This window comes from Micrasema longulum, unplaced genomic scaffold (assembly GCF_059751315.1).
Source record: "Micrasema longulum isolate JH-2025_06_02 unplaced genomic scaffold, ASM5975131v1 h1tg000870l, whole genome shotgun sequence".
Taxonomy (NCBI): domain Eukaryota; kingdom Metazoa; phylum Arthropoda; class Insecta; order Trichoptera; family Brachycentridae; genus Micrasema; species Micrasema longulum.
Window position 1 is genome coordinate 262,046 of NW_028278062.1, and position 25,437 is coordinate 287,482.

The 25,437-nt window shown below is 33.1% G+C and overlaps 1 protein-coding gene across 2 annotated transcripts in view; it reads left to right on the forward strand.

Annotated features, from left to right (window-relative positions):
* Window positions 1-25,437, forward strand: part of LOC148278506 (beta-1,4-glucuronyltransferase 1) — a 170,040-nt gene that overhangs the window by 115,521 nt on the left and 29,082 nt on the right. For both annotated transcript variants that reach the window (XR_015823179.1, XM_088231296.1), the window contains exon 3: window positions 6,431-8,199. Coding sequence is in view for 1 of the 2 variants with exons in the window: in XM_088231296.1 (XP_088087422.1) it covers window positions 7,484-8,199 (716 nt within the window). In the remaining variant the exon portion in view is untranslated. The remainder of the gene's footprint in view (window positions 1-6,430; window positions 8,200-25,437) is intronic.

A 25,437-nucleotide genomic window follows, 5' to 3' on the forward strand; every position in this document is an offset into this window, starting at 1 on the left:
AGGACTATTTTTCTTTGATGGGATACCGTTGACATATTATGTATCACATAGGACAGGTGGCGTTCGCAGTGGCCGTTTTAGGCATTATTCATTTTAAAAGAAATCGGCCAGTGCTCAAGTCTTGACAGTACTGTCAATGACAGATCATAATGGAAATATCTGCTGAATGTCATTGTGGTATTTGTTAATAAACTTTTGTACAAGTTTAGTATTCTATTAAAATAGTGTAGATTAAAGCTACGTATATCGCGTGGTTAGTAATAATTGTTGATTGAGTTGATTTTCACAGAACCACAGAAAAAGTAGTAATTTATAATTACATTACTTACATGTTATGTAAGTACTTATATGTAGTACAAATTAATGAACATTTTTAATAGATTACCTATAAAATAAATCACGGCTCGCCACTGCCGTGCGAAGGAACTGATAAAAGGGTTCTCGCAAAGGTTTGCTTTCGACCTAATAAAGGTCAGCCTCATCAAGTGAGGGGTTATCACTAGACCCGCCCAGGGCACTGCAGAATGAACAAACACCGCGCTAGAATGAACCTCACTGAAACTTCTAGATGTAGGTTCTGCAGTGCAGATGAGGAAACACCTATACACATTCTATGTGGATGTGATGCTTTACATCATAAAAGGAGCCTCATTTTTGGGGGACCCCCGGTTAAACCTGACGATTTTAAAGACCTCGCTTCTTACCTATTAGCCCGATACTTTACGGATTTGGGCTTGGAGGGGGAGATTTAGCGAAATGAGAACTCTCGCCTTCCGCACATAGCCAGGCTCTTTATAGACCTGGGCTTATAGGGCGAGAACTATAGATCTTTACAGGTCGCAGTGACGTCATGAGCTTGCATAGCACCGACCCACACCTCTAAGAATAACAATAATACAGAGACTCTATAATTTTTAATTAAAATTTATTCATAATCAATAATCACGATGCCAGCTGAAATGTTTTTTAAAAATAATTTACGTTTGTTTTTAAAACGCTTAGTTTGTTAACAAAACAATGAAATCCATAAATCAAATTATTATTTTACAACTGGTAAATATTGTAGATTTTTATTGTCAATATTTAAAGTTTTTATAAAATGGCGTATTGTTAAAATTGTAATTGTTTTTTTAACCTTTTGTTTAGGCACCTAAAGTAATATTAGTTTCATATATAATTACTGAGTAAATTATTGACGAAATAAATACATGAAACGAATCGGCAAAAAGTCTCTGGAAAATATTGGCCATTCCCAATAAACACCCCGATGAACTAAAAGACGAAAAGTTGAATAGCAAATCTAAGTGTTGCAATTAAACAATATTACTTATATCTTTTTGATAGTGATAGTTTTTAATAATATACTTACGAGATCAATACGAGAAGCTCTCGAATGGTTATTAAAAGAACCACCAGAGAGGTGGGTTATTCCAAAAATATTATCAGATTGTCGTTCGGGCGTTCAAGCTATAACTGATACTCGGTCGGTAAATCCATTAATTGTAGATATTCAGAGTAAAGTTAAGCATCCAAAAATAAGAGAGATGATCATTCAAATATGCTGGATAAGAGGACATGCTGGTATCGTAGGAAATGAGAGAGCGGATGAACGAGCAAGAGCCGCAACTTGTAAAAGAACAGCACCTTTCTGCTCAGAATTTCCCCTTAGCTTTGCTAAATGGTATATAAAACAAAATACGCAACAGCGTTGGGAGGATCATAACTGCGCTTCTTCTACAGGTAAAATCACAAAAAAAAATCCAAACGCCGGCTGATGCAGCAAACTTCCGTCGTTATCACCAAAGTACTTTCGAAACGCCCCAAATTTTTACCGGACACGGAGCTATGAGAAGTTACCTATATAGGTTTAAATTAAGGAATGCTGACTATTGTCCATGCGATGATATTTCTTCACAGAGTATCGAACATCTGTTATTTCAGTGCCCATTTCTCAGTTTACAACGCCATAATCTTGAAGCAGAATGCAGGAAATGTGGAATATCCTTAACAGATATCCACACTGTAGTTAAAAGTAGTTATTACGCGCCATTGTTCTTGGACTTTGCGACAATGATGATTGGACTCATAAAGGTAATAAATAAATAAAAATAATAAACCAAAATCAGTGATCAAACATCCCATTTCCAAGACAAACAAAATTATTGTTTTTCCAAGTACCTTTGCCTTGTACATGACACGTAAGGCTACTAAATACAGGGGTCCATATATTAAAAAAAAAGATAGTTTTTAGTATGAATTATATAAATAGTGTATAATACTGTGTTTTATGTTTCTAATATTATGTTTTCTTACTATATTGGATTGTATTAACTGATATTATGTATTTATTTATTTATAAATTTATTGCGAAAAAATCATATATGTAGGTACATACTTAATAACAGGGAATCTATATAAAACGAATTAATGTAAAATGAAAATGTTCTCTGTTTATGATAGTCTCCACCTAACATGGCACAGCCTGTTCTAAGATGGATTGTCACATTTTTTTTTTGTTTTTATATTTTCTTTATTTCATTTTATTCAGTAATATACAATTCAGTAGTGTTTTACACAAAAAACACCGATCAGCTTTATGTACAAATATGACGATGAATATAATTTTTATTTAAAGTGCTGTTGTATTCTTTAAAAAAATCTATTCTGTTATTTTTTTTTTACTTTAACTAATAATCAAACAACCCGGCCTTAATGACTCACTTGAAACCGTCCCTTAATAAATTATATTTCTAGGAATTGTCAAAGCTATTAAACTCTTGTTAATAAACGTATTTCTTAATCCGTTTAAAAATGTGTAACCCTGAATGTATCATACTTGTTATTTTTTAAATACTTCTGTTATTTTTCATTGAATGAGGAACTTACCCTCGTGAAATTGTATGTTTAAAATGTCTTATGGTCGGTAAAAACTACAACATTAAATTTTTAGTTTCTTTAAAATACGTGAAAATACTTGAAAGTACCATATTCTATATGAATTATATGTAATAACGGTTGTTTTTTTCCCCAAACAAATAAGGAAAATCAGAAAATACTCGTGTTAATTCAAACATCCAAGTTTCTCAGTATATGCAATAATGCATTTCGGGGGTTTTATTAGTGTACCGACGATTTCGCGCCCACCCTGCCAGGAATCGAACCCAGGACCTCAAGAATGGTAGACGAAACGCTTACCACTACACTTATCTTATCTTCCTATCTTCACTCGATTTCCCTTTTCAGAATTTTTACCTTAGAGAAGCAGCTATCGACTCAGAAACTCTTTTCACATTCAGAACTTTATTCTTTAAAGTCCTTAATAAGGAAATATCACATACTACAAATAGCTATAAAAACATGTGAAATGAATTAAGAAAGAATAATTGTATTTTCAAAATCAATATAAGTATTGTGAAGAAAAGTTTTCATACACAATTTTAAAAATGAAATTGTCATATTTAAATTTAAACTTTCACAAAGTTCAAAATTTAACCAAATCGTGACGTATTAGCGGCGTGGCCAATGCAATGAACCGTTTTCGCGGTAGTTAAAAATTATATATGTAAATAATATTATGCTACTAAGAAGTACAAAACTTTTACTCGACATTATTTTGTAAACCCTTATTCATTTAAACTGTTAAAAAAGCGATATTTCCCCGTTCATTTATTTTGTACGAGAAGAAAAAAATAAATAAATAGAGGAATGAAATCAAATCTACGTCTAACCCTCCGTTAAAGGTTTCGTTACTTTTAACAAGAGTTTTGTGTTGAGGTATTGCTGGTTTAACCGCAGACGGGAAGTCCAGGCGTTCTATTTCTTCCGCGTCATCTGTTGTTGAGACTAATCAGATTTTTAACGAATTGATCTAATAATAGATGGCTGCGGTAGGATTGTTTACATTTATTGGTGCCCGCATGAAGTAATAATTTAAAGCGCAAAAAAATATCAAAATAACAAAGTGTAGCATCGCTTGGATAACATTGTTACACGTAACCCGATGATGGCAAAGATTTGATCTTATGGCATTTTAGTGTGGGGTCGGGCTGCCGATACTTTGACAGTTTTTGTTTTAAAAAAGAGAGCAGTGAGAGGTATATACAAATTACATTGTCGTGATTCTTTAAGAAAAAACATTATAATGTTTGGATAATTTACATAGCACTATTTTTGCGAAAATCACCTCAAGGGCGCTGTACAATAAATAAATATCCCAACACGTCTTGCAGCTACAGAGCGAATGGACGGTTGGGATTCTAGTTCCTCGTCTCCAATTATGATATATTACAATTATGATATATATGAGCTAGATAACAGAACGTCTTGCAGCTACAGAGCGCATGGACAATAAGAAATCTAGCCCCTATTTACTTTTTTTTTTCAAACATTTTATTTGACAATGAAGTTTAGAGTTTAAGTGATATTTTAAAAAACGAAATAAAAAGCAAATTTATAAAAATATAAGTTAGATTACAACAAGTCTTGCAGCTACTGAGCGCATGGACGGTTGAAATTTTAGACCCCATTTACTAAATTTAGATATTTGATAGTTGATAACATTTACATGATATGATAAAAATAATATTATAGCTAACATCACAAAAAGTCTTGCAGCCACAAAACGCATCAACGAATGGAATTTCATATAAGAATGATTTTGAAAAGTCAACAATAAAAAATAATAAAAAAAACATAATAATAATACATTGAGCAAAGAACTAGTAAGTATGGCAATTAAGTGAACATGTAACAGCACAAAAGGTAAAATATAAAAAACTAAACAAAGATAGCATTCCTTAACTTATTAGTAAGGTTAACAAGATGATAGACGCTACTCGAACGGTCCCTGTTTTATTTTGGTATGCAGTTTACGGTATATAGACGGTATATAGTCAGTATATTTATGAGAATTTATAAAATATACCTCTTATGCCCAAAAATAGCGACAAACATAATTATATTACTAGAGGTTAAGACAAATCAGTACCCCCTACAATATAATACCCGACAACGTACTAAATATGACGGACAATAAATTCAAAATTTTTGTAAAAGGCGTACTTCTAAAAAAGGCCTATTATTTATTTATTTATTTATTTTATTTTATTTGGGAAATCAACAGTTCTACATACATATTTTTAGTAAACCAACAGATATAGTGTATAAACTCAGAACTAATAACAGATTTCCACATAGTATACAAAGTTAGTAAAGAAAATATATTACATATCAAATAAATACATACAATTTATACATATAAAAATGTTATTTTCATGTACTCAATAATCAAAGATTTAAAAAAAATATTTTTTAAGAACATTAAGTTACTGTAAATTGGGCGGGATAAGGACAAGGATGCTTGAAGAGATGATAAGGAGGGGAAGGGAGATGTACATATTTATTACAATTTGTACTAAGTTACATAATGCATTTTTAGTGTAAATTTTAAATCTGACAGAGTGATGTTTGTGTAATCTATATTTTTAAATTTTGAATTGTGCACTGAAAAAGTCATGCGAAAAAAAGCATTTTTAACATACGATGTTTTACTTATTGGTACATGAAACAGGTGGTACCGTCTACAAATCCTGGCTGGCACATGTATTGTAATTAAATTAAGTAGTTCTGTACAGTCAACTATTCCTGTCATAATTTTGTGAAGCATTAGTTGGTCCGTACACACTGCGGTATTGTAGAGAAGTGATTCCATGGTAGGTGGAGCGAACGAGAGCGAGTTACGGTTTCGATTGCGTTAGAATGAGATGGATGAATGAACGAACTTACGAAACGAAATTGTGACAAAATAATCCTGCTGGTGCCTTCGGTATGTTTTTCTTACGTGGTAGCCTGATCCGTTAGATTGCTAGATGTAAGATGCTTTTTGGATTAAATGAACCTTGCACGTAATAAGCAAGGTAAAAAATATGTCAATCTAACGCACTGGCTCACTGTTGCATATTTAAAAATGTCGTTCTTAAAAATATTTAATTTTAAATGCAACTCAGCAAAAAATTAAAAAATGCGTCTAGCTTCCTGATTGCTTTTCGTTTTCAAGGTACTAAACGTGTAAATGGCAAAAATTAGGCCTTCCTATTATTTGAACTACCAAATAATCACAAAATTGAAAATAACAAAGTAATCGAATTTATTGTGCGTACACGCCGGCGCCGTGGCAATGTATTTGTTCTAATTATTTATTAGGAATTTCTTCACAATTTCGCACTAGAATTGATCGAGGAAGAATAAAATCCAAGGCCAGTTTATTTTCTTCGTTTGCAGTATTCATTAGACTAGTAAATGCGTAATTGGTAGTTTAGTTTCTAAGTTATCGTTCGAAACTGTAGACTGGTTTGTTGAATACAATGCCTACTGTACAATGTTACTGTGTGTTATCTGCTCTCTTTCTAATTTCTATTTTTATCTTTTACAGGAATATCCGCTTCCATGGGTGATGCTACATTAGCAGAGTAAATGCTCCTTATCAACTCGGGGGGAATTCGACCGATGCACCGCAAACCAAATTACAAACGCTAGATGCACTCGGCGTTTCGAACACGAACGTAAAGGCTATCGGAAAACTCTCGGCGACGATACGAGAAGGTGCAATGGTGGGTTTTGCCTGAATCAAAATTCCCTCTTCTTTCCTTCAGCCGAGATGCGACAGCCGTCTGGAATCGAGGCTAGCACTTCCTCCGTCCATAATATGCCCCTGGAGCTGTGATGACGTCGAAGGAAGTCTCCTACAGAAAACTTCGACCAAGAGGCAGAAGACGGGCGGCCGCAGCCGTCGCCGACGCCGAGCGACGACCGGGGAAGCGGACCAGCGCAGTGACGTCAGACATGAGACGATCGAATGACAGTTGCGCCATCTCCGATAATCCGTGTCGCTTCGTAAGAACATCTACGCTTTAGCAGCGTAATCGATTAATCTTCTTATCTGAGAAATTCTCCCATTTCGCAACACGTATCATTGTTATAGAAGTATCTCGCGCCGGCGAATCGGAATAATAGTGAATACACCGACAATAAGCGGGCGGCGAAATCGGTGATCAACAGCGAACTTACAAATGTACTCCTTTTTACAAGTTTACTTTCACAAATCTAATTCTACATATCCGTTATGAATAATTCCCGCTCGTTTTATGATTGAAGACCGACGCGATCTAAAATTAAGTTGATATTATTATCGAGTGAATCTGGGGTACTCCGAAGGATTAGTTACCCGCATGAATCGATGTACTTTGGTTAAGTGTTCGGTTATGTTATTGGCAACGATCACTTTTTAGTTTAAAGTGAGCGGAGTTCTCGATTCGCTAAATGCGTTAGTCGGTTGAGCGAAACAGTAAACGAATATATAAAAGTGTTCTAAAATAGTTATCATAAATAGCTTTTGTACCGTGTGATATTAAATATTTAAAAGTAAGATAGTGGTGCTTCTGCGCGCTGTTGATTACGCATCAGGCTGGGAAATACAAGTTTAGAAATGCTCACCCGCAGGAACTGGCTGCTGCGGTGCAGCATCATCGCCAATCTCGCCGTTCTCCTGTACATGGGAGTCCACATCGTGGTCAAGAGCTCTCCCGGGGACTACTCCTTCGACCCCGCCAGCAATGGCAGAAACCTGGCCAGCGCCATCGAAAACAATCCGAACGACCTCCAACCGCCGATCGCGCGCAACGAACGACTCACCAACGACGCGAAGCCGTTTGAGCCGGAAAAATCCGTTCAGGACGACATCAGATCGTTCGCCCTAGATAGGACTTCGGCTAAGAACGAAAGGGACGACGCGAAACTGAACGCAGTCGACTCGGATTTCAAGCTAGAAGAAAGCGTAAAAATAGCCGAACAAGATAGACTAGATAGACAAATCAATGTAGGTAATAACACTAGCGAAACGGCGGCCGTTCCCAATATGGAAGCTGTGATAGAAGAACAAAACCAGATCGTTACCGAAGAAGTCGTGCCGGAGGCTCCGAGAGACGAGAGCGTTCTGGACGGGGCGACGCTAGCCAAGTTGAGGGAGACCCTCAAGTGTAAGGACAAACCATTCGAGGCTAGTACCCGGCAGAGAGGAGAATTCTGGGTGCTTTACAACTACGTGAAGGCTGACCACGGGGCCATGGGTTGCGAGGAGTCTGTGACGTACACGACCCATGGTGACTTTACCTTCATGGATAATTTGGTGCCTTTGCTGGAACGGTAAGCATTAAACAATTATGTTTTTTTTTTTTTTTTTTTTTATTTTATTGAAAACATATTATACATAATTATATACAATATTCCCAAGGAGTTTTTTTTAAAAAAACTCATTTAGGTACATACAGATAATAATTTTTTTAGAGACGTTTTTAAATTTTAAACTATAATATTATTTAACAAAAGCAGAAAAATTAAAATTATGATATACTACAAATTAAAAAGGGTATGAAAAATACTTGAAAATAACAGAATAAACAGAATACTAGGCATGGAAATAAATTCAAAATAATGTTTACATTATGCAATCTGGGAAAGAAAATTGAAAAAGTTTAAAAATTACATGGATGTATATATACATACTGAACTAGTACAAAATAAAATCATTTTTTTTTTCATCATTTTTCATGTTATTATGTAAGGTTATTTCAACGATCGTCGCGTCGCTTATATTCACGACGAGTCAAGTAAAATTAATAAGTTGTAGTCCTTGAAATATAGCTTGATTAGAATTACAGCTGTCAAACCAATTTCATTAGTGATGGGAAATGACTGATTACTGATCAAATCGATTTTATCAGTTATTTCATGCAATCATGAAACTCTGTTTCCGAAAATTGATATAAAAAACGCAAAAACAAGCCTATTTTAGTGTGTTTAACACAATTATTCACCAAAAAATGAGACATACTTTTTTCATGAACAACATCAAATGAATTATTTTTTTATTCGATCAATTTACATTGATCAATTTGTCCCATCTCTAACGTTTTTGCAAAATGGTGTAACCTTGTAAGAACGTCGTTAATAATTAGGTTTATTTTAGTTTTAAAGCTGATTTTATATATTAATGTTGATTTATGTTTCAAGAATTGTATTAAAAAAATAAATTAACACGCCAGATACAAAGGATTTTTCGTGTGTCAATATAAATAACTCCTTTGACGTTACTACAAAGTTATGTCGTCACTTTTTCTGACAACTGTCATTCTAATCATGTTACATTTTAAGGACTATAGTTTATGTTTTAATTCTGTTGTATCTCGGGTATTAAACCATTGTCAACACTGCAATTTCGAGGTGTTGATTTTCCGTCAAGCAAAGTGACGTATGTGCGTATTTTAATTTTTTTAAAACACTTTGTTGGGTAATGTTACAACGATCTTATGTGCCAATTGCCATCGTATTTATTATGCACAAACACTGTAATAAAATGTGTGTATTTTTGTTAAAGGCACTCGAACCGTTAAAATAAACGAGTGAATATAAATGTATAGAATACTCAGCTTTAAAATGATTTATCAAAGGGCAGCTTGGTTTAGGTTGTCGATGTTGTTAATATGTTGCTGCACTAAAGACAGTTATACAAAAAAATACCATCAGATTAATCTTATCAAGATATAAACAATTTTAAAAATCGTGCGTCTCAATGCATCAAAACCGTGGATGGAATAATTCAATTAGATGAATCTAACCCGCATAAATAAAGGTTTCAGCTCTTCAACTTCACAAACATCGAATCGGGTTGTGGTCCTGTGGCTAGTGTAGTGGTTCGAATCCTACTCTACCCCATCTTGATTCCAATTTTCTAATAATGAGTTATTTACAACTCGTTGAAAATGGCCCTCAAAATTAAATATTTGGGTAAATCACAAGAACGCAAATATTTCTTTTTTTAATAAAAAAAAAAAAACATCAACAGATGAAAGAATTGAAGAAATATAGATGTTCAAATATAGGCAGAATGGTGAATGTTACACAGTGTGTAAAGTGACCACTTAAACCAGCCATTGACAGGTCAAAAGCCCTGTAGATGCCTAGACTTCTAAATTACCTTCTCTTAAATGTTCTTCATATCTTTTGTAATATGTTAATATGAACAGCTCCCCAGGGAGTTGAATCGAGTCCTTGTCTACAAAAATTTGGAAAACCTCAAAATACTGTCGAAAACACTTGTTTAATGTTCTGGGTTTATTTCACTATCCGCCTGGACACAAAGAACGGCCGGCTTGTTTGAATTGCAATGATATGTTTTTAGTTCTTTATTGACTGAATTTTTGAAGATCCTCATTACTTTTTACTTTGTTTTTACTATATATACACATTTTTTTATTTATCACATCTTTTACTATGTTTTTTTATTTTTTTTATTTATTTATTTTTTTACTTTTTACCATGTATTTTACTATGTTTTTTGCTATGGGGAGAAGTGGGATACTTGATCACGCGGGATACTTGATCCCCATTCAAATTTTGCGCTACCAGATATTTTATCACTGTTCTTTTGGCACCACTGGGTAGCGGCTATAGTGTTGTCATTGTTTTAACAAATGGTCGTTACCTCTAAAGAAGCATAAACTAATAACAAATATTTTTCCACCATTTTCCAACCAGCCATTGACAGGTCAAAAGCCCTGTAGATGCCTAGAATTCTAAATTACCTTCTCTTAAATGTTCTTCATATCTGTTGTAATATGTTAATATAAACAGCTCCCCAGGGAGTTGAATCCAGTCCTTGTCTACAAAAATTTGGACAAACTCAAAATATTGTTGACTCAATTAGATAACTAGGCTGTTCGATAAATGTCGGCATTCAGTTGAATGTTGCATGCCTAAGTCGTATGATGAGTGAACTAAGATATATCAACGTTTAACGTGTTGGCTGGTTGAAAGCTAGTCCTTTGGAAACGCCTGGGCCTCAACTATGATGGGAAGATAAATACGTCATACCTTCACCTTGGCGGTATAGTTGAAGATAAATTCCCTCTAGCGATTATAAAGATATACCAACAACCCCCCACCTTTGAGTTTTGGATAGGTACATCGATATGAATCAAGGGAAGCGTACGTCACGGTACACATATCTACGCTCTAAAATGACATAGCTTCAGTATGACGTCATAGTTGAAGATAAAAGTCTCCCGACCAACTACAAAGGTATAGTACCGATACCCCCACCATCAAGTTTTGATGTAAGTACATCATTTTATACCGACGAGTCTAGAACCCCTCGATACGTTTATCTTTAAAGTGTCAAAAATTTTGTACATTTTTTGATTATGAGCGCTATCTTCATCTGTATATATCGAGACAGTATACTTAACTTCTGTACTATCTGTATCTACCTCGGTATGTTCTACTTACTTGTCATATCGACATCATATGATCGAAACTAGCAAATGGAATGACCGCAAACAATTAGTCCGCGTTCCTTACGTCATTAACATTTAAAAATCGTTCTCATTTATAGTTTAAATAGGCTTCTGTAATAAAAACTGCTCACTTCGAAGCGATTATAAACTCCAATAAATCCCAATTCAAGCAAAAAATGCTCGCTTGAACATGAATTTTGCATGACTTTTGGAAATCACCTAGACGGTACACTTAACGATCGTCTGTATATATCTACCAATCGACTACAAAGCCGGCTCTCACAACGTCTCGATACATACACTCGGAAAGATAGTAAAACAGATGGAAAAAATATAACAACTAAATTATTTTTTTAGTGGTAACATTCTGACGCATATAATCTGTGTCTGACGCCTAGATACTCTTATTTGTTAATAGGAAAGAACCTAGCGACATTATTTCCACATCTAGGCGCTCGTCATATTAAAGTGGCAGTTATGTCGGAATTTAATTCGACTTCAAAACTTACTTATTTTTCTCTCATATTTTTAAAAGGCTTTAAGAAAAAAAGTGCCAACCTCAAAACGAAAAACGGTTTTAATAAATCATAATTAAAGAAAAAAAATTCGGTGAAACAAAATTTATGACACTTTAAAGATAAACGTATCTAGGGGTTTTATACCCGTCGGTATAAACCGATGTTCTTACATCAAAATTTGATGGTGGGGGAATCGGTAGTATTTCTTTGCAGTCGGTCGGGAGAATTTTATCTTCAACTATGACGTAATATTGAAGCTTTGCCATTTTAGATCATAGATATGTTTACCGTGACATACGCTTCCCCTTGTTTCATATCGATGTACCTACCGAAAACTTGATGGTGGGGGTCGGTAGTACATCTTTGTGATCGCTCGAGCGAATTTATCTTCAACTATACCGTCACGGTGAAGGGAAGGTACGACGTCTTTATCTTCCCATCATAATCGAGGTCCGGATCCCCGTCGTTCGATTTGCATAAGATCCAGATCACTAGGCAGCTTATTTTGCAGTCTGCGCCTCGCGGCCTTTGTTAATTAATCGTCTATCTGCGCAGTACCTCAGTCGGCCACTCGGTCAACATAATCACACGCCGATTAACCGGTAACCAGATATAAATCTTCCCGCTTAATGCGTATTTAAAAAAAATACATATTTGCGTTTTTATGACTTACCCAAATATTTCAACGAGTAACTTCACGGAAAATTGCATACAAAACATGGTTTCTTACGCGCGGTAAAAATTACAGCATTAAATTGTATAGCAAAGTTTTTTGAAAATGTACGAAAAATATAGTTTAAAATATTTAAATGAAAACGCATTACTTTGATAACCGTAACTGGTTCATATTAACCAACCAATGATATGAGAGCTGTGAAGGATATCCGGTTTGCTTACCGTAAACAAACCAATCGGAAGAACAAACAGAGAACAACCTCTGACGTCACACGCGGAGTTATTTCAGAAATACAAAACATTAAAAAAATCATAGCGCTGTTAATACGATGCACAACAATTTTTTTTAAAATGTTTTGGCTTAGTTTAAAAGTCTATTAACAAATGAAAAAGTAAAAAAAAGACACTGATCTTCCTCATTATTTTTTATTTATTTTTTTATTAATAACAAATAAAAATACAATATTACAACTAAATACAATTTTACATTAATCAAATACATATATTTACATTAACGTTTCCCATTACGTAAAAGAAATAAATAATTCTTGTGTACATAATGGGGAGTGACGTCTTACAATATATTATTTTATTTTAATCAATATTATTTTTAGAACATCATAAATAAATTACAAAAAAGATATAAACGATGTTTTCAATCAGTGTTACTTAAAGAAGAATTATAGATGTAATGTTTTACTTCTCTCTTAAATATATTGTATTCCTGACTGTACTTTTTATCATCTTTGTTCATTTCATAGAGAAATATTCCTCTGTAAGTATAATGATGTTGTGCAGTAGTTGTTTTTTTTTATTTATTTTTTTATTTTTTTTTATTTAATAGCATAATTATACATTTTTACAATTTAAAAAAAAATTCACTTGTTATATTTTTACGAAAACTAAAATCCCACCAATCCCACTTTTTGTAGCTTGTTGGTGAAGATTATATTTATACTGACTTAATAATATTTACATTTATAAAAACAATGAATAACATATAAAAATGAACAGCCGGAAAGATCAGAATAAACATGTTTATACTAATAATAATATATATATTTATTTTTTAAATACAAGAAAATATATGAAAAATTAAAATATTTACACCTAAGCTACTATTCATATATAAACTCTTGATCGAGTAGCCACTCTCTTATTTTGCTCTTGTTACAATGTGAGTTAAATTTAAGTTCTTTTGGTAATAAATAAAAAATTCTAGGTACTAAATATTTGAGAGTTCTATTCCCATATTTATTACATATTTTTGGTACTACCAAGCCATCATTAGACGTGAAGCGTGTATTATGGTTATGTTTGAGAGGAAACTTGAATGTATTACTATGAAATTGTTCCAAAATGATGCAAAGCCACAGTAGTCCTCGAACAGGCAGAGTTTTGATTGTTTTGTACAGGAGATCATTATTACTTCTTTAATTTAGGAATTAAGATATTACCATCTGTTCTAGGTCGCGTACTTTTTTTTTTTTTTTTAATTTATTTATAAACCCTTACGGATTATTACATTCATTTTACAAAAAAAAAAATAAACATTTTCCATTCATACTCTGTTGTTCAAAATAATATTTTTTACATCTTTTGAAAAGTTTGTCTGAGTCTTTTGTTTCGTTTTGTCTGGTAGTTTATTGTATAATTTCAGTCCCTGGTTCATTAGTCTTGATTGTTCTTGTCTTGTTTTAGAAAGTTGTATATGGTATTTGTCTGATATTCTCGTATTATGTCCATGTTGACTACAATTTTTTACAAGTTTTAGTTCTTCGTCTACAATTACATTAGTGGCTAATTTATGGATAAATTTTAATGATTCTAGTTGAAAGAGTTCAGTTACATTTAATTGCTTAGTTTGTTTAAAAAGTTCTCTGGTTGCAGTTAGATAGGGAAGGTCATATACTAACTTTAAAATTTTATTTTGTTGTCTTTGTAGTCTGTTTATGTCATTTTGATATCCTGCTTCCCATAGTAGTTGCGTATAACATATTTTGGTTTTTACATAGGCTTCATACATTATATTTTTTTCAGTTTTTGGAACAAAGTTTTTGATTTTTAAAAAAAGACTCGATAATGTAGCCACTTTGCTAATTAAATTGTTGATATGAATTGTCCATGTCAATTGTCTGTCTATTGTTAGTCCTAAGTATTTAACATGTTCAATTTCTGTAAGTCGTTCATTATTTATGTAAGCATCTACTTTATGACTTTTTTTCTAGATTGAAAATGGATAATATTGCATTTTTTTTCATTAAGTGTAAGTAAGTTTGTGTTTGTCCATTTAGTCAACATAGTTAGGTCTTTGTTTATGTCATTGTTATTTAATACGTCTGTTTGATTTTTATAGAACAGTCCAATGTCATCGGCATACATAATAATTTTTCCCTTGAAATTGTACAGTGCCAAATCATTAATGTATAAAATATACAATATTGGACCCAAAATAGATCCTTGGGGTTCTCCAAAATTTACTGTTTGCAAAAGGCTTTTTTTTTCATTTACATATGTATACTGCTTCCGATTTGCTAAGTATGATTTTAATAGTTTACATTCTTGAAATTTTACTCTTATGTCGTTTAATTTGTTTATCATGGTCTCAACATGAACCGTGTCAAAAGCGTACGTTTTGAGACCTAGAAATACTACTATTTATTTTATCTTTATGTATTTGAAGCAAACAATTCTTTTTATATAGCAATTTTATACATAAAACCTTATTTTTTTAAAAATAATTGAACAGTGGGAAAAGTAGACGGTTTTTTCAAAATAACATTTATAATTAATTTTTATATTTTTTCAACCGGTAAAATATTTGTTTTAAAAGCACCACCCCACCCATCCCATTATACGGCAAAGTTTCTTGAAAATGCACGGAAAATTCAATTTCGGCCAAAAAATCATGGCATCCGTGTTTTGGGACCGAAAAGGGATAATTTTTATTGTTCTTTTTTCTTACTCTTTCTGGATTTCGTCCACGCACCGTCGAATATCTCCTAGTTACTACTACTACTACTACCATCACGCCATTTCCCCGTAGGGGTAGGCAGAGAGAATAGACCGCCACACACGTCTATCCTGGCATACAATCCTAGCCTCTTCCACATTCATACATCTTGTCATACATGCCCTTCGGTTCTGTCTGCTTTTGACATGACCAGACTTAAGATTTTGGTTTATCTGATCATGTCACGTCTTCCTTGGTCGTCCTCGTCTAACGTTGCCGTTCATTTTTGCCATATATACTTGTTTTACCATTCTCTCGTCGTCCATTCGTTCCATCTCAGAGACCCTTTCTTAATCTTATCAATTATACTTGTCTCAGATTTATACTCTCGCCTGATTTCATCATTCGTAACCCTGTCATACATTGATTTCCCACACATTCGTCGAGATCGCATTTCAACCGCGTTCACTCGGCTTTCATCCTTCCTCTGCCAGTTCCATGTTTCACTTCCATACATAAGTGTTGGGACTAAAACTCTCTAAATATCTCGTAGTTCAATTATCAAATGATTGGTTTTTAATAAGATTGTTCATTGAAAAGTATTTACGGAAATGCACTCAATTTATAATTGTACAGCAATTTGTGGGAAAACCAAGTGGACCGCGAATTATTTGTAAGGTTGCGTATCTCGGGTTGTGGCTTTGTTAGTAATCCAATATCGTACGTTAGTAGTAGACGTGTACGCCGATCAGAAGATCGCCGGCGGCGGCGCGGGCGTCAGGCTTCAAAATGGCCAGCGACAGTTGCGTAATTGGGGAATATAGTTTACTACGTATACCGTTAAAAATATATGAAATAGATTTAGAATAATTAATTTTATTTTCAAAACCAATATGGATATTGTGGAGAAATGTTTTCATAGGTAAATTTAAAAAAGAAATTAAAAAAAATACGTCGCTAGAAAAACGCAACATGTTTGGCCTTAACAGTTGTGACGTCAAGATTTGTGACAATGTTCTAAACAAATTTAAATGGGCAGGAACTAATCAACATAAATAGTGACGTATTAGGGGTGAGGCCAATAGAGTTAGCATTTTTCCGGGAATTCAAAATTTCAAATTTAAAAATATTTTTTATGCTACTCGTATAATAATTATCACAAAAAATTTTTTTGCTGGACAGTATTTCAAAGACCTTTATTACTTTAAAATGTTTTTTAAAACCCTGATATTTCCCTATTGTCATTTTAAGTAAATATTGGGCGATTATTAGCTCAATCCTGCATACTAGTTGATTCGTCTGAAATCTAGATCTCGTCAAGCATAATATACAAAAAAAAATTAATATCTGAAATTTGTGTTTTTACAAGTATCATCATCCCCTTTTTTTGCATCCAGTGATGCACCGGGCACTGTATTGGTAAACCAAATTCAGCTTAGTTAGATCATCTATCAGCGCCCTTGAGGTGATTTTCACAAAAATGGCGCTATATAAATTATCCAACTATGTATGAAGGTAAGGTGATCAGTCTTACACTTCTGGTCCTCGATTACAATAGAAAGTGAACAGTGTTACCTTCGACTGTCTATAAAGTAAAATGAAATTTATGTACGAAAATATGTATATTTGTATGAAAATTTAATGTGCCTTCATCGGCAACTTGTAATTGAACTAAAAAAACATGCATATTTTTTTTTTACTTTATAGACGAAATTGAAGATAAATGTTAATTGCCTATTGTAATATATGTACATGTGGCAGTTCAGCAACAATAGAATATTGCAGTTCTTAAAACATTTAAAATCAATAGTTTACGCCCACACTGTCAGGAATCGAATTGAATCAAAGAATGGGACGTAAACACGTCAACCACTACACAACAAAGCGGACATAGATTCAGATTTGTTGCTACAGAGAGGGAAAACATTTTTGATAAGGGAAATGGAAGTCTAGGCATTTACAATTGCTCTGTTACAACGAATTTGGATCTAAGTAGCTCCCTTTGGAGGAAATCCAGGCTGTCTACAAACATTTGAACGTATTCAAAACATTGTCGATTAAACTAACTGGTATAAGAAGAAGCATAAAAATAGGAAAAATATTTTCAGGCGTTGCCTAGTAGATAAAATGGTTCAGCTGGATGAATCTCACGTCACAGAAGTCAACAGTTGGAAGAGTGGAGGAAATGTGGATGTTTAAACATAGGCAGAGTGGTGAATGTTACACAGTGTGTAAAGTGGCCACTTAAACCAGACAATGACAGGTCATAAGCCCTGTTATTGCTTAGACTTCCATAATTCTATCTCAGAAATGTTTTCCCTCTTTGTTGCAACAAATTTGGATCAAAGTAGCTCCCTAGGGAGGAAATCTAATCTGTCTACAGACATTTGGACATACTTAAAACATTGTCGAAGCGGACTCAATTTCACTCGTTTCCCCTAGTCAGAATTTTTCAGTCCACAGTTCTGGTTTATTTCACCCCCTTTTTAAAAGCAAATATGTTTTTTTTTGTTTTTTTCTACAATATACATTGGAGGTAAAACAGAGTATTTAAAACAAAAAAGATAATTACATAGCAATGAAATACATATTTATAGTAAAAATAGTAAACAAAAAATCCCACAAAGGCATGGCCTGTTCGTGGGTATACAAGAAAATGTTAACGAATTTTTGCTGCCATAATAAATAGACCGTTATAATGAAAAACAACTACTGCACAACATCATTATACTTACAGAGGAATATTTTTCTTTAATGAAATGAACAAAGATAATAAAAAGTACAGTCAGGAATACAATATATTTAAGAAAGAAGTAAAACATTACATCTATAATTCTTCTTTAAGTAACACTGATTGAAAACATCGTTTATATCTTTTTTGTAATTTATTTATGTTATTCTAAAAATGTTATTGATTAAAATAAAATAATCTATTGTAAGACGTCACTCCCCATTATGTACACAAGAATTGTTTATTTCTTTTACGTAATGGGAAACGTTAATGTAAATATATTTATTTATTTTTTTATTTAATTTTACAATACGCCCAAGGGGCATTTACAAAAAATATACAGGTAAGTACAAACATAGTGAGTAAAAATTTAAAAGATAAACAACGCTGTTTTGTATACATGTAGAAACAATAAAAAGCACACTGCCCTGCAAAATAAAAAGTGAAACTTTACATAGTAAAAAAGAAAAAAAAAATGAATGGATATAAGAAAAGTAATGGAATTAAAAAGCAAATTGTACATAACTTGTAAAGAATGCAAACAAAAAAAATAAACACAGTTACATATACTTATAAGTATAAAAAAATATGTAATATTGATGATTTCTGTTGACATTTCTTGATAAAATTCCATAGTTAATGATTATGATAAAATTATAAATAAACTTATCAATGAAACTTCTTTGTTTAGTTTTACTTTTTATTATTTTGACCAACGAGCGCTTTCGCCTAAGTAAAACTAAACCAAGAAGTATCATTGATAAGTTTATTTATAATTTTATCATAATCAGTAAATATATGTATTTGATTAACGTAGAAAAATGTATTTAGTTGTAATATTGTATTTTTATTTGTTATTAATAAAAAAAAATATTTAAAAAAATATTTTTGTGTTACATAAGAAAGAGAAAATAAAATATTCTGTAAAAGGTAATATGTTTTTTTAAGTAATTAAAAAAGGATAAATGTTGTATAACCTTATAAGACAAATAAATAAATATTGGAATTATCGGCGCGGCGCACACGTCCAGTTACTAGTGGACGCCGTCAGAAGGAATCAGCGATATTGCAAACCTGTAGACGGCAAATACCAAGGACGATATTACCTATACTATAATTATAATTATTATATCATGTGTAGCGACTTTAGTCGTACCGCCCGAGGGGTCAATCTTTTCTTTACTCATATTAGACTCAAGACTACTTTTTGAATCGCATATCAATAAAATTACCTCCAAAGCATTGAGCATGTTAGGTTTCATAATTCGAATGAGTAAATACTTTGATAATTCAAAGGCCCTGATTTCATTATCTTATACATTTGTCAGAAGCCATTTGGAATACGCCTCTCAGATATGGAATCCCCAGTATGCCATATATATAAGTAGAATAGAAAATATTCAGAACAAATTTATAAAGTACCTTAAATACAAAACCGGTATTTCTTATGTATCTACTCTCACTGCCTCCACCTTCCATGAAATCATTTCTCTACAATACCGCAGAGTGTGTGCGGACCAACTACTGCTTTACAAAATTATGACAGGAATGGTTGACTGTACAGAGCTGCTTGGTTTAATAACAATACATGTGCCAGCCAGGATTTGTAGACGGTACCACCTGTTTCATGTACCAATAAGTAAAACATCTTATGTTAAAAATGCTTTTTTTCGTAGGACTTTTTCAATGTACAATACAAAATTTAAAAATATAGATTACCCAAACATCACTCTGTCAGATTTAAAATTTACGCTAAAAATGTATTATGTAACTTAGTAGACATTATAATAATAAATATGTACATCTCCCCTCCCCTCCTTATCCTCTCTTTAAGCATTTTTGTCCTTATCCCGTCCAATTTACAGTAACTTAATGTTCTTAAAATTAATATTTAAAAGATCTTTGATTATTGAGTACATGAAAATAACATTTTGATATGTATAAATTGTATGTATTTATTTGATATGTAATATATTTTCTTTACTAACTTTGTATACTATGTGGAAATCTGTTATTAGTTCTTAGTTTATACACTATATCTGTTTGTTTACTAAAAATATGTATGTAGAACTGTTGATATCCCTAATAAAATAAAAATAAAAATAAATAAAATATTATAACTTCGTCACCGTTCAGGCAAAAGTCACTATAGTCCTTACAATATAGCTTGATTTAAATGACAGCTGCCGAACTAATGTCACTAGTGATGGGAAATTACTGATCACTGATCATGTACTGTTCGGGCCAAAACTAAATTTATCAATATTTCGTTTTTAAATAGTATATTTTGTAAAGAACGCATTCAAATCACTAACAACTTCGTTCCCAAGATTTGACGGGTTAAAATAATGCTTTATAAAGAACGCTTTAAAGGTTAATTTTGTGTACCGACTAGCAATTTCGGATGTTATTGTTCTACTTTGCAACATGTTCATTTCTTTCAAAAGTGTCGAATATCGTGAATTACTGTTTTATGCCCTTTTGAATATTTTCTTTTATATATTATTGAAAGGAGGGTTAGTGCCGGTAACAGAGTTAATGGTGCCTCAAAGTCTGTCGTAGCAAATAAGTGTCTATCGCAAGAGGCTAAATTAGCCGTTCATAATGGAGTTCTGGTACCAACCCTAATGTATGGAAGCGAAGCATGGAGTTGGAAAAAAAGGGACGAAAGTAGACTGAATGCTGTTGAAATGCGATCCCTCAGGCGAATGTGCGGAAAAACAATGTATGATAGGTGCCCCAATGTCGAAATTAGAGCAGAATGCAAGGCTGAGTTAAGCATTATCGACAAAATTAAGAAAGGTCTTTTGCGATGGTTCGGTCATGTGGAGCGAATGAATGATGAAAGAACGGCTAAAAAGATTTATGATGCGAATGTGTCTGGCTGTAGAAGTCGAGGAAGGCCGAGAAAGACATGGCATGATCAAGTACAACAAATTCTTGAAAGTGGTCATGTGAAAAGTCGGAATAATCGACGTGCGTGCATGAGAAGATGTATGAATGTGAAGGAAGCAAAGGAAGTGTGCCAGGACAGAGTGGTGTGGCGTTCTATCCTCTCTGCCTACCCCTCCGGGGAAATGGCGTGATGGTTAGTTAGTTAGTTAGTAAATATTTTCTACTGAAGTTAAGATATTTATTTTACTGTGTTTACTTTGTACCCTTGTATTTTTTATGTAATATTTTAAAGAACTGGGCATTTGTCCTTTACTTGAGTGTTAAGATCCTAGTTCAGTTTATTGTTTTTTGTCCTAGGTTGTCACATATAATTTAATTTATTGAGGAAGAGAAATGTTAGCAAGCAGCGAGGCTGATTTGCAGCAAATAGTCTCTAGAATGTATGATGTATGCCTGGAGAGCGAATTGGCGATGAACGAAAGTAAGTCAAAAGTTATGGTATTTGAAAGGGATAGTGAGGTTACTGACTGCATAATAAATGTAAACAACGAATGTCTCGAGCAAGTAGAAGAATTTGTGTATCTGGGAAGCATGTTTTCAAGAGATGATAGAGTAGAAAAAGATGTTGAAAGAAGAGTGAATGCGGGCAACAAAATGAACGGAGCACTAAGCACAGTAATTTCTAATAAAAATATGTCAATCGAAGCTAAACTGGCAGTGCACAACGGAGTTTTAGTCCCAACACTTATGTATGGAAGTGAAACATGGAACTGGCAGAGAAAGGATGAAAGCCGAGTGAACGCGGTTGAAATGCGATCTCTTAGACGAATGTGTGGGAAATCAATGTATGGCAGGGTTACGAATGATGAAATCAGGCGAGAGTGTAAATCTGAGACAAGTATAATTGATAAGATTAAGAAAGGGTCTCTGAGATGGTTTGGTCACGTAGAACGAATAGACGACGAGAGAATGGTAAAACAAGTATATATGGCAAAAATGTACGGCAACGTTAGACGAGGACGACCAAGGAAGACGTGGCATGATCAGATAAACCAAAATCTTAAGTCTGGTCATGTCAAAAGCAGACAGAACCGAAGGGCATGTATGACAAGATGTATGAATGTGGAAGAGGCTAGGATTGTATGCCAGGATAGACGTGTGTGGCGGTCCATTCTCTCTGCCTACCCCTACGGGGAAATGGCGTGATGGTAGTAGTAGTAGTAGTAGTAGAGGAAGAGAAATCTTGTAATTGTTTGAAAAGGTCTCAGAAATATTTTGTGTGACACTAAAATGTCGGTATTATTTTTTATAGAATGCAATTGAAATAAGTTTTTTAGATAGCTTGTGAGAGAGTAACAAGCTTTAGTCTTCATCTTGGAGTCTGCAAGTGCGCTTGTAGAGTTGCTGACGGAAAGTCAGACCGTAGCAGGCGAGGAGTGTACGCATACGCCTCCTCGAGTGTTACGTGTATTAGGTAAATGTAATCATCATTTAAAGATTTAAAGTCGTAATCATTTAATCATTTTAAATCCTACGTAATCATTTAAAGAAACTGCGGTTATCTTTTAGAACAGTTGCAATAATTACTATTTCTGTGACATTGATTGGTGAGCCCCTAGAGACGTTGACGGAAGGTCCTAAGTGACAGGCGAGGCGTGTACGCATCCTCGAGTGTTACGAGTTACGAGTGTGAGGGTGTGATTGACCCTGTGGTTTTATTTGAGCCGATTTGTGTGTTTAATGACTATGTGCCCGCTCAACTTTTTCAGACTGTTTTCAATTGTGATTTATGTGACATTGCGGAATTTCGATAGTAAATAGTATTTTGAAGAAACTGTGTCTTTTTCCTCGTTCGCATGTCATCCGAGATTGGCGAGACCGTCCAAGCGAGAACCCTGCACCAGCTGGCGTGAACATGTACCGATTTTATCAGTTTTTTCATGGAAACATGAAACTCTATTTCCGAAAATTGATATAAACACGCAAAAACAAGCCTATTGTAGTGTGTTTAAGACAATTATTCACCAAAAAATAAGACATTTATATTTTTTTTCGTGTACAACATCAAATGAATTATTTTTTTATTCGATCGATTTACATTCATCAATTTGTCCCATCTCTAACATTTTGTAAAATGATGTAACCTTGTAAGAACGTCGTTAATAATTAGGTTTGGTTTAGTTTTAAAGCTGATTTTATATAATTATGTTGATTTATGTCAAGCATTGTATTAAAAAATTAATTAACATGCTAGATACGAATGATTTTTCGTGTGTCAATATAAATCACTCCTTAAGCGTTACTACAAAGTTATGTCGTCACTTTTGCTGACAACTGTCATTCTAATCAAGCCATATTTTAAGGACTGTAAACCTAAAAAAGTCAGTTATTAATTGAATAATTTAAAGCGTAGAATAAACTTTGTTATGCAGAAAGCAGCCAGTCAACAATTAAAAAAAAAACGATATTGGTGTGATCGGGTGAAGTGAGTTAAATTCTATCTTCTGCTAAAAACAGCCAGACCGCTTTAATACAAAAAAACTGTAATAATTACGTTCTAAAAAAAATAGTATAATATATATACACATACACATACATATTATACTCATGCGCATACACATACGATTACATACATAAAAGATACACAATTTGATTAAAATATGCTTAACTTTCATAATTGCCATTTGTTTTTTTTAATTATTATTTATTTTTATATTCGACATCCAGTGAGGTTTGAATGTTAACTTTCATTTTTAAATTAAAAATTACTGTTCATAACAAAAAAGTTAAAATTTAAAAGAAAAAATAAAGGTTTCTCAACAATAAAGGTTTCAGCTCTTTGACTTCACTAAAATCAACAGATGGAAGAATTGAAGAAATACGGATGTTCGAACATAGGCAGAATGGTGAATGTTACACAGTGTGTAAAGTGGCCACTTAAACCAGCCAATGACAGGTCATTTATTCAAATTTTATTTACTTAAAATTGCCTCTGGTTCAATTGACTGTCCTGAACTACTTTGCAAACTTTCTATCAATGTTCCTTCCAAAGTTTTAAGAAATAACCCTCTTCTTCACATACCTCTTGTTTCATCTAATTATAGGCAAAATCATATTTATGGCGAACTTTTAATAATTTTAATGTAATAAATAAATCATTTAACATAGATTTATTTGAAAATAATCTTAACAAAGTGCGGCGTTTGCTTTCGAAATAACTCGTAGTATTTTTTTATTTTCTTTTAAATTTACATTTAATTACTATTCATTTTATGTTCGAGAATCTTCTTTAACTTACTGTGATGCTACTTGTGAAAACCTGTAATTGGCTTATTTGTTATTTGTTTTGTTATATAAATATGAGAAAGTTATAGCTGTTGGTTATCCAAATAAATAAAAAAATAAAAAAATAAGCCCTGTAAATGCCTTGACTTCCATATTCCCTTATTTAAGGTATTCTCCATCCCTGTTGTAATTTGTTAAAAGAAAAAAGTTTCAAATTCCGTACCTAGTTTGATGGAGAATGTATTTGAATAGATAATTTTAAAATTTCAAATGAATCCGTGGATATTTGGCTTAGTAACATGTTCGGCCAGTTTAAAAACATGTTTCGAGAAAAACTCGTTTAAACTTTGAATTAACGATATAAATTTTCGATTTACCTTTGATTTGTATTGCCAGTACCACACATTTGGCCTTTCAAATCAACATTGTCTCCTTCTTCTGGCTTTCTGGTTGAATTCAAAGATTGTCGAGCGGCTTAACATTCTGTAGCTCAATCTCAAATAACTATCGACGTGCTAATAAGCTACGTGGTAACAATGAGGAAGTTCGGTGGGTTTTTTTTTTTTTTTTTGTTAATAGACTGTTAAACTAAGTCAAATTTTTTTTTATTTTTTTTTATATATCGCATTATCGGCGCTACGATTTTTCAAAGTTTTGTATTTCTGAAATAACTCCGCGTGTAACGTCATAAAATATTTATGAAGAAAAAAACATATCAAAATTTAAAATAATGGTCAAGACATATGTGATAAACAATTTATAAATTAAATATATTTGCAATGTTATTATTAGAACACACATAACAATATGTATGATATGTGTGCCCTATTTTAAGATTTAAATAAATAAATAAATAGGTTCATTTCCGCTTATTCTCATTCAGTTCTGTCCATTGGTCCAGAAGCGACAAGCAGACCGGAAATCTTCCATAGCTCTCAGATCATAGGTTGATTCACATGAACCAGTGACGTCATTTAAAGTAGTGCGTTTTTATCAAAATATTTTTAATTATTTTTTCTGTACATTTTCAAG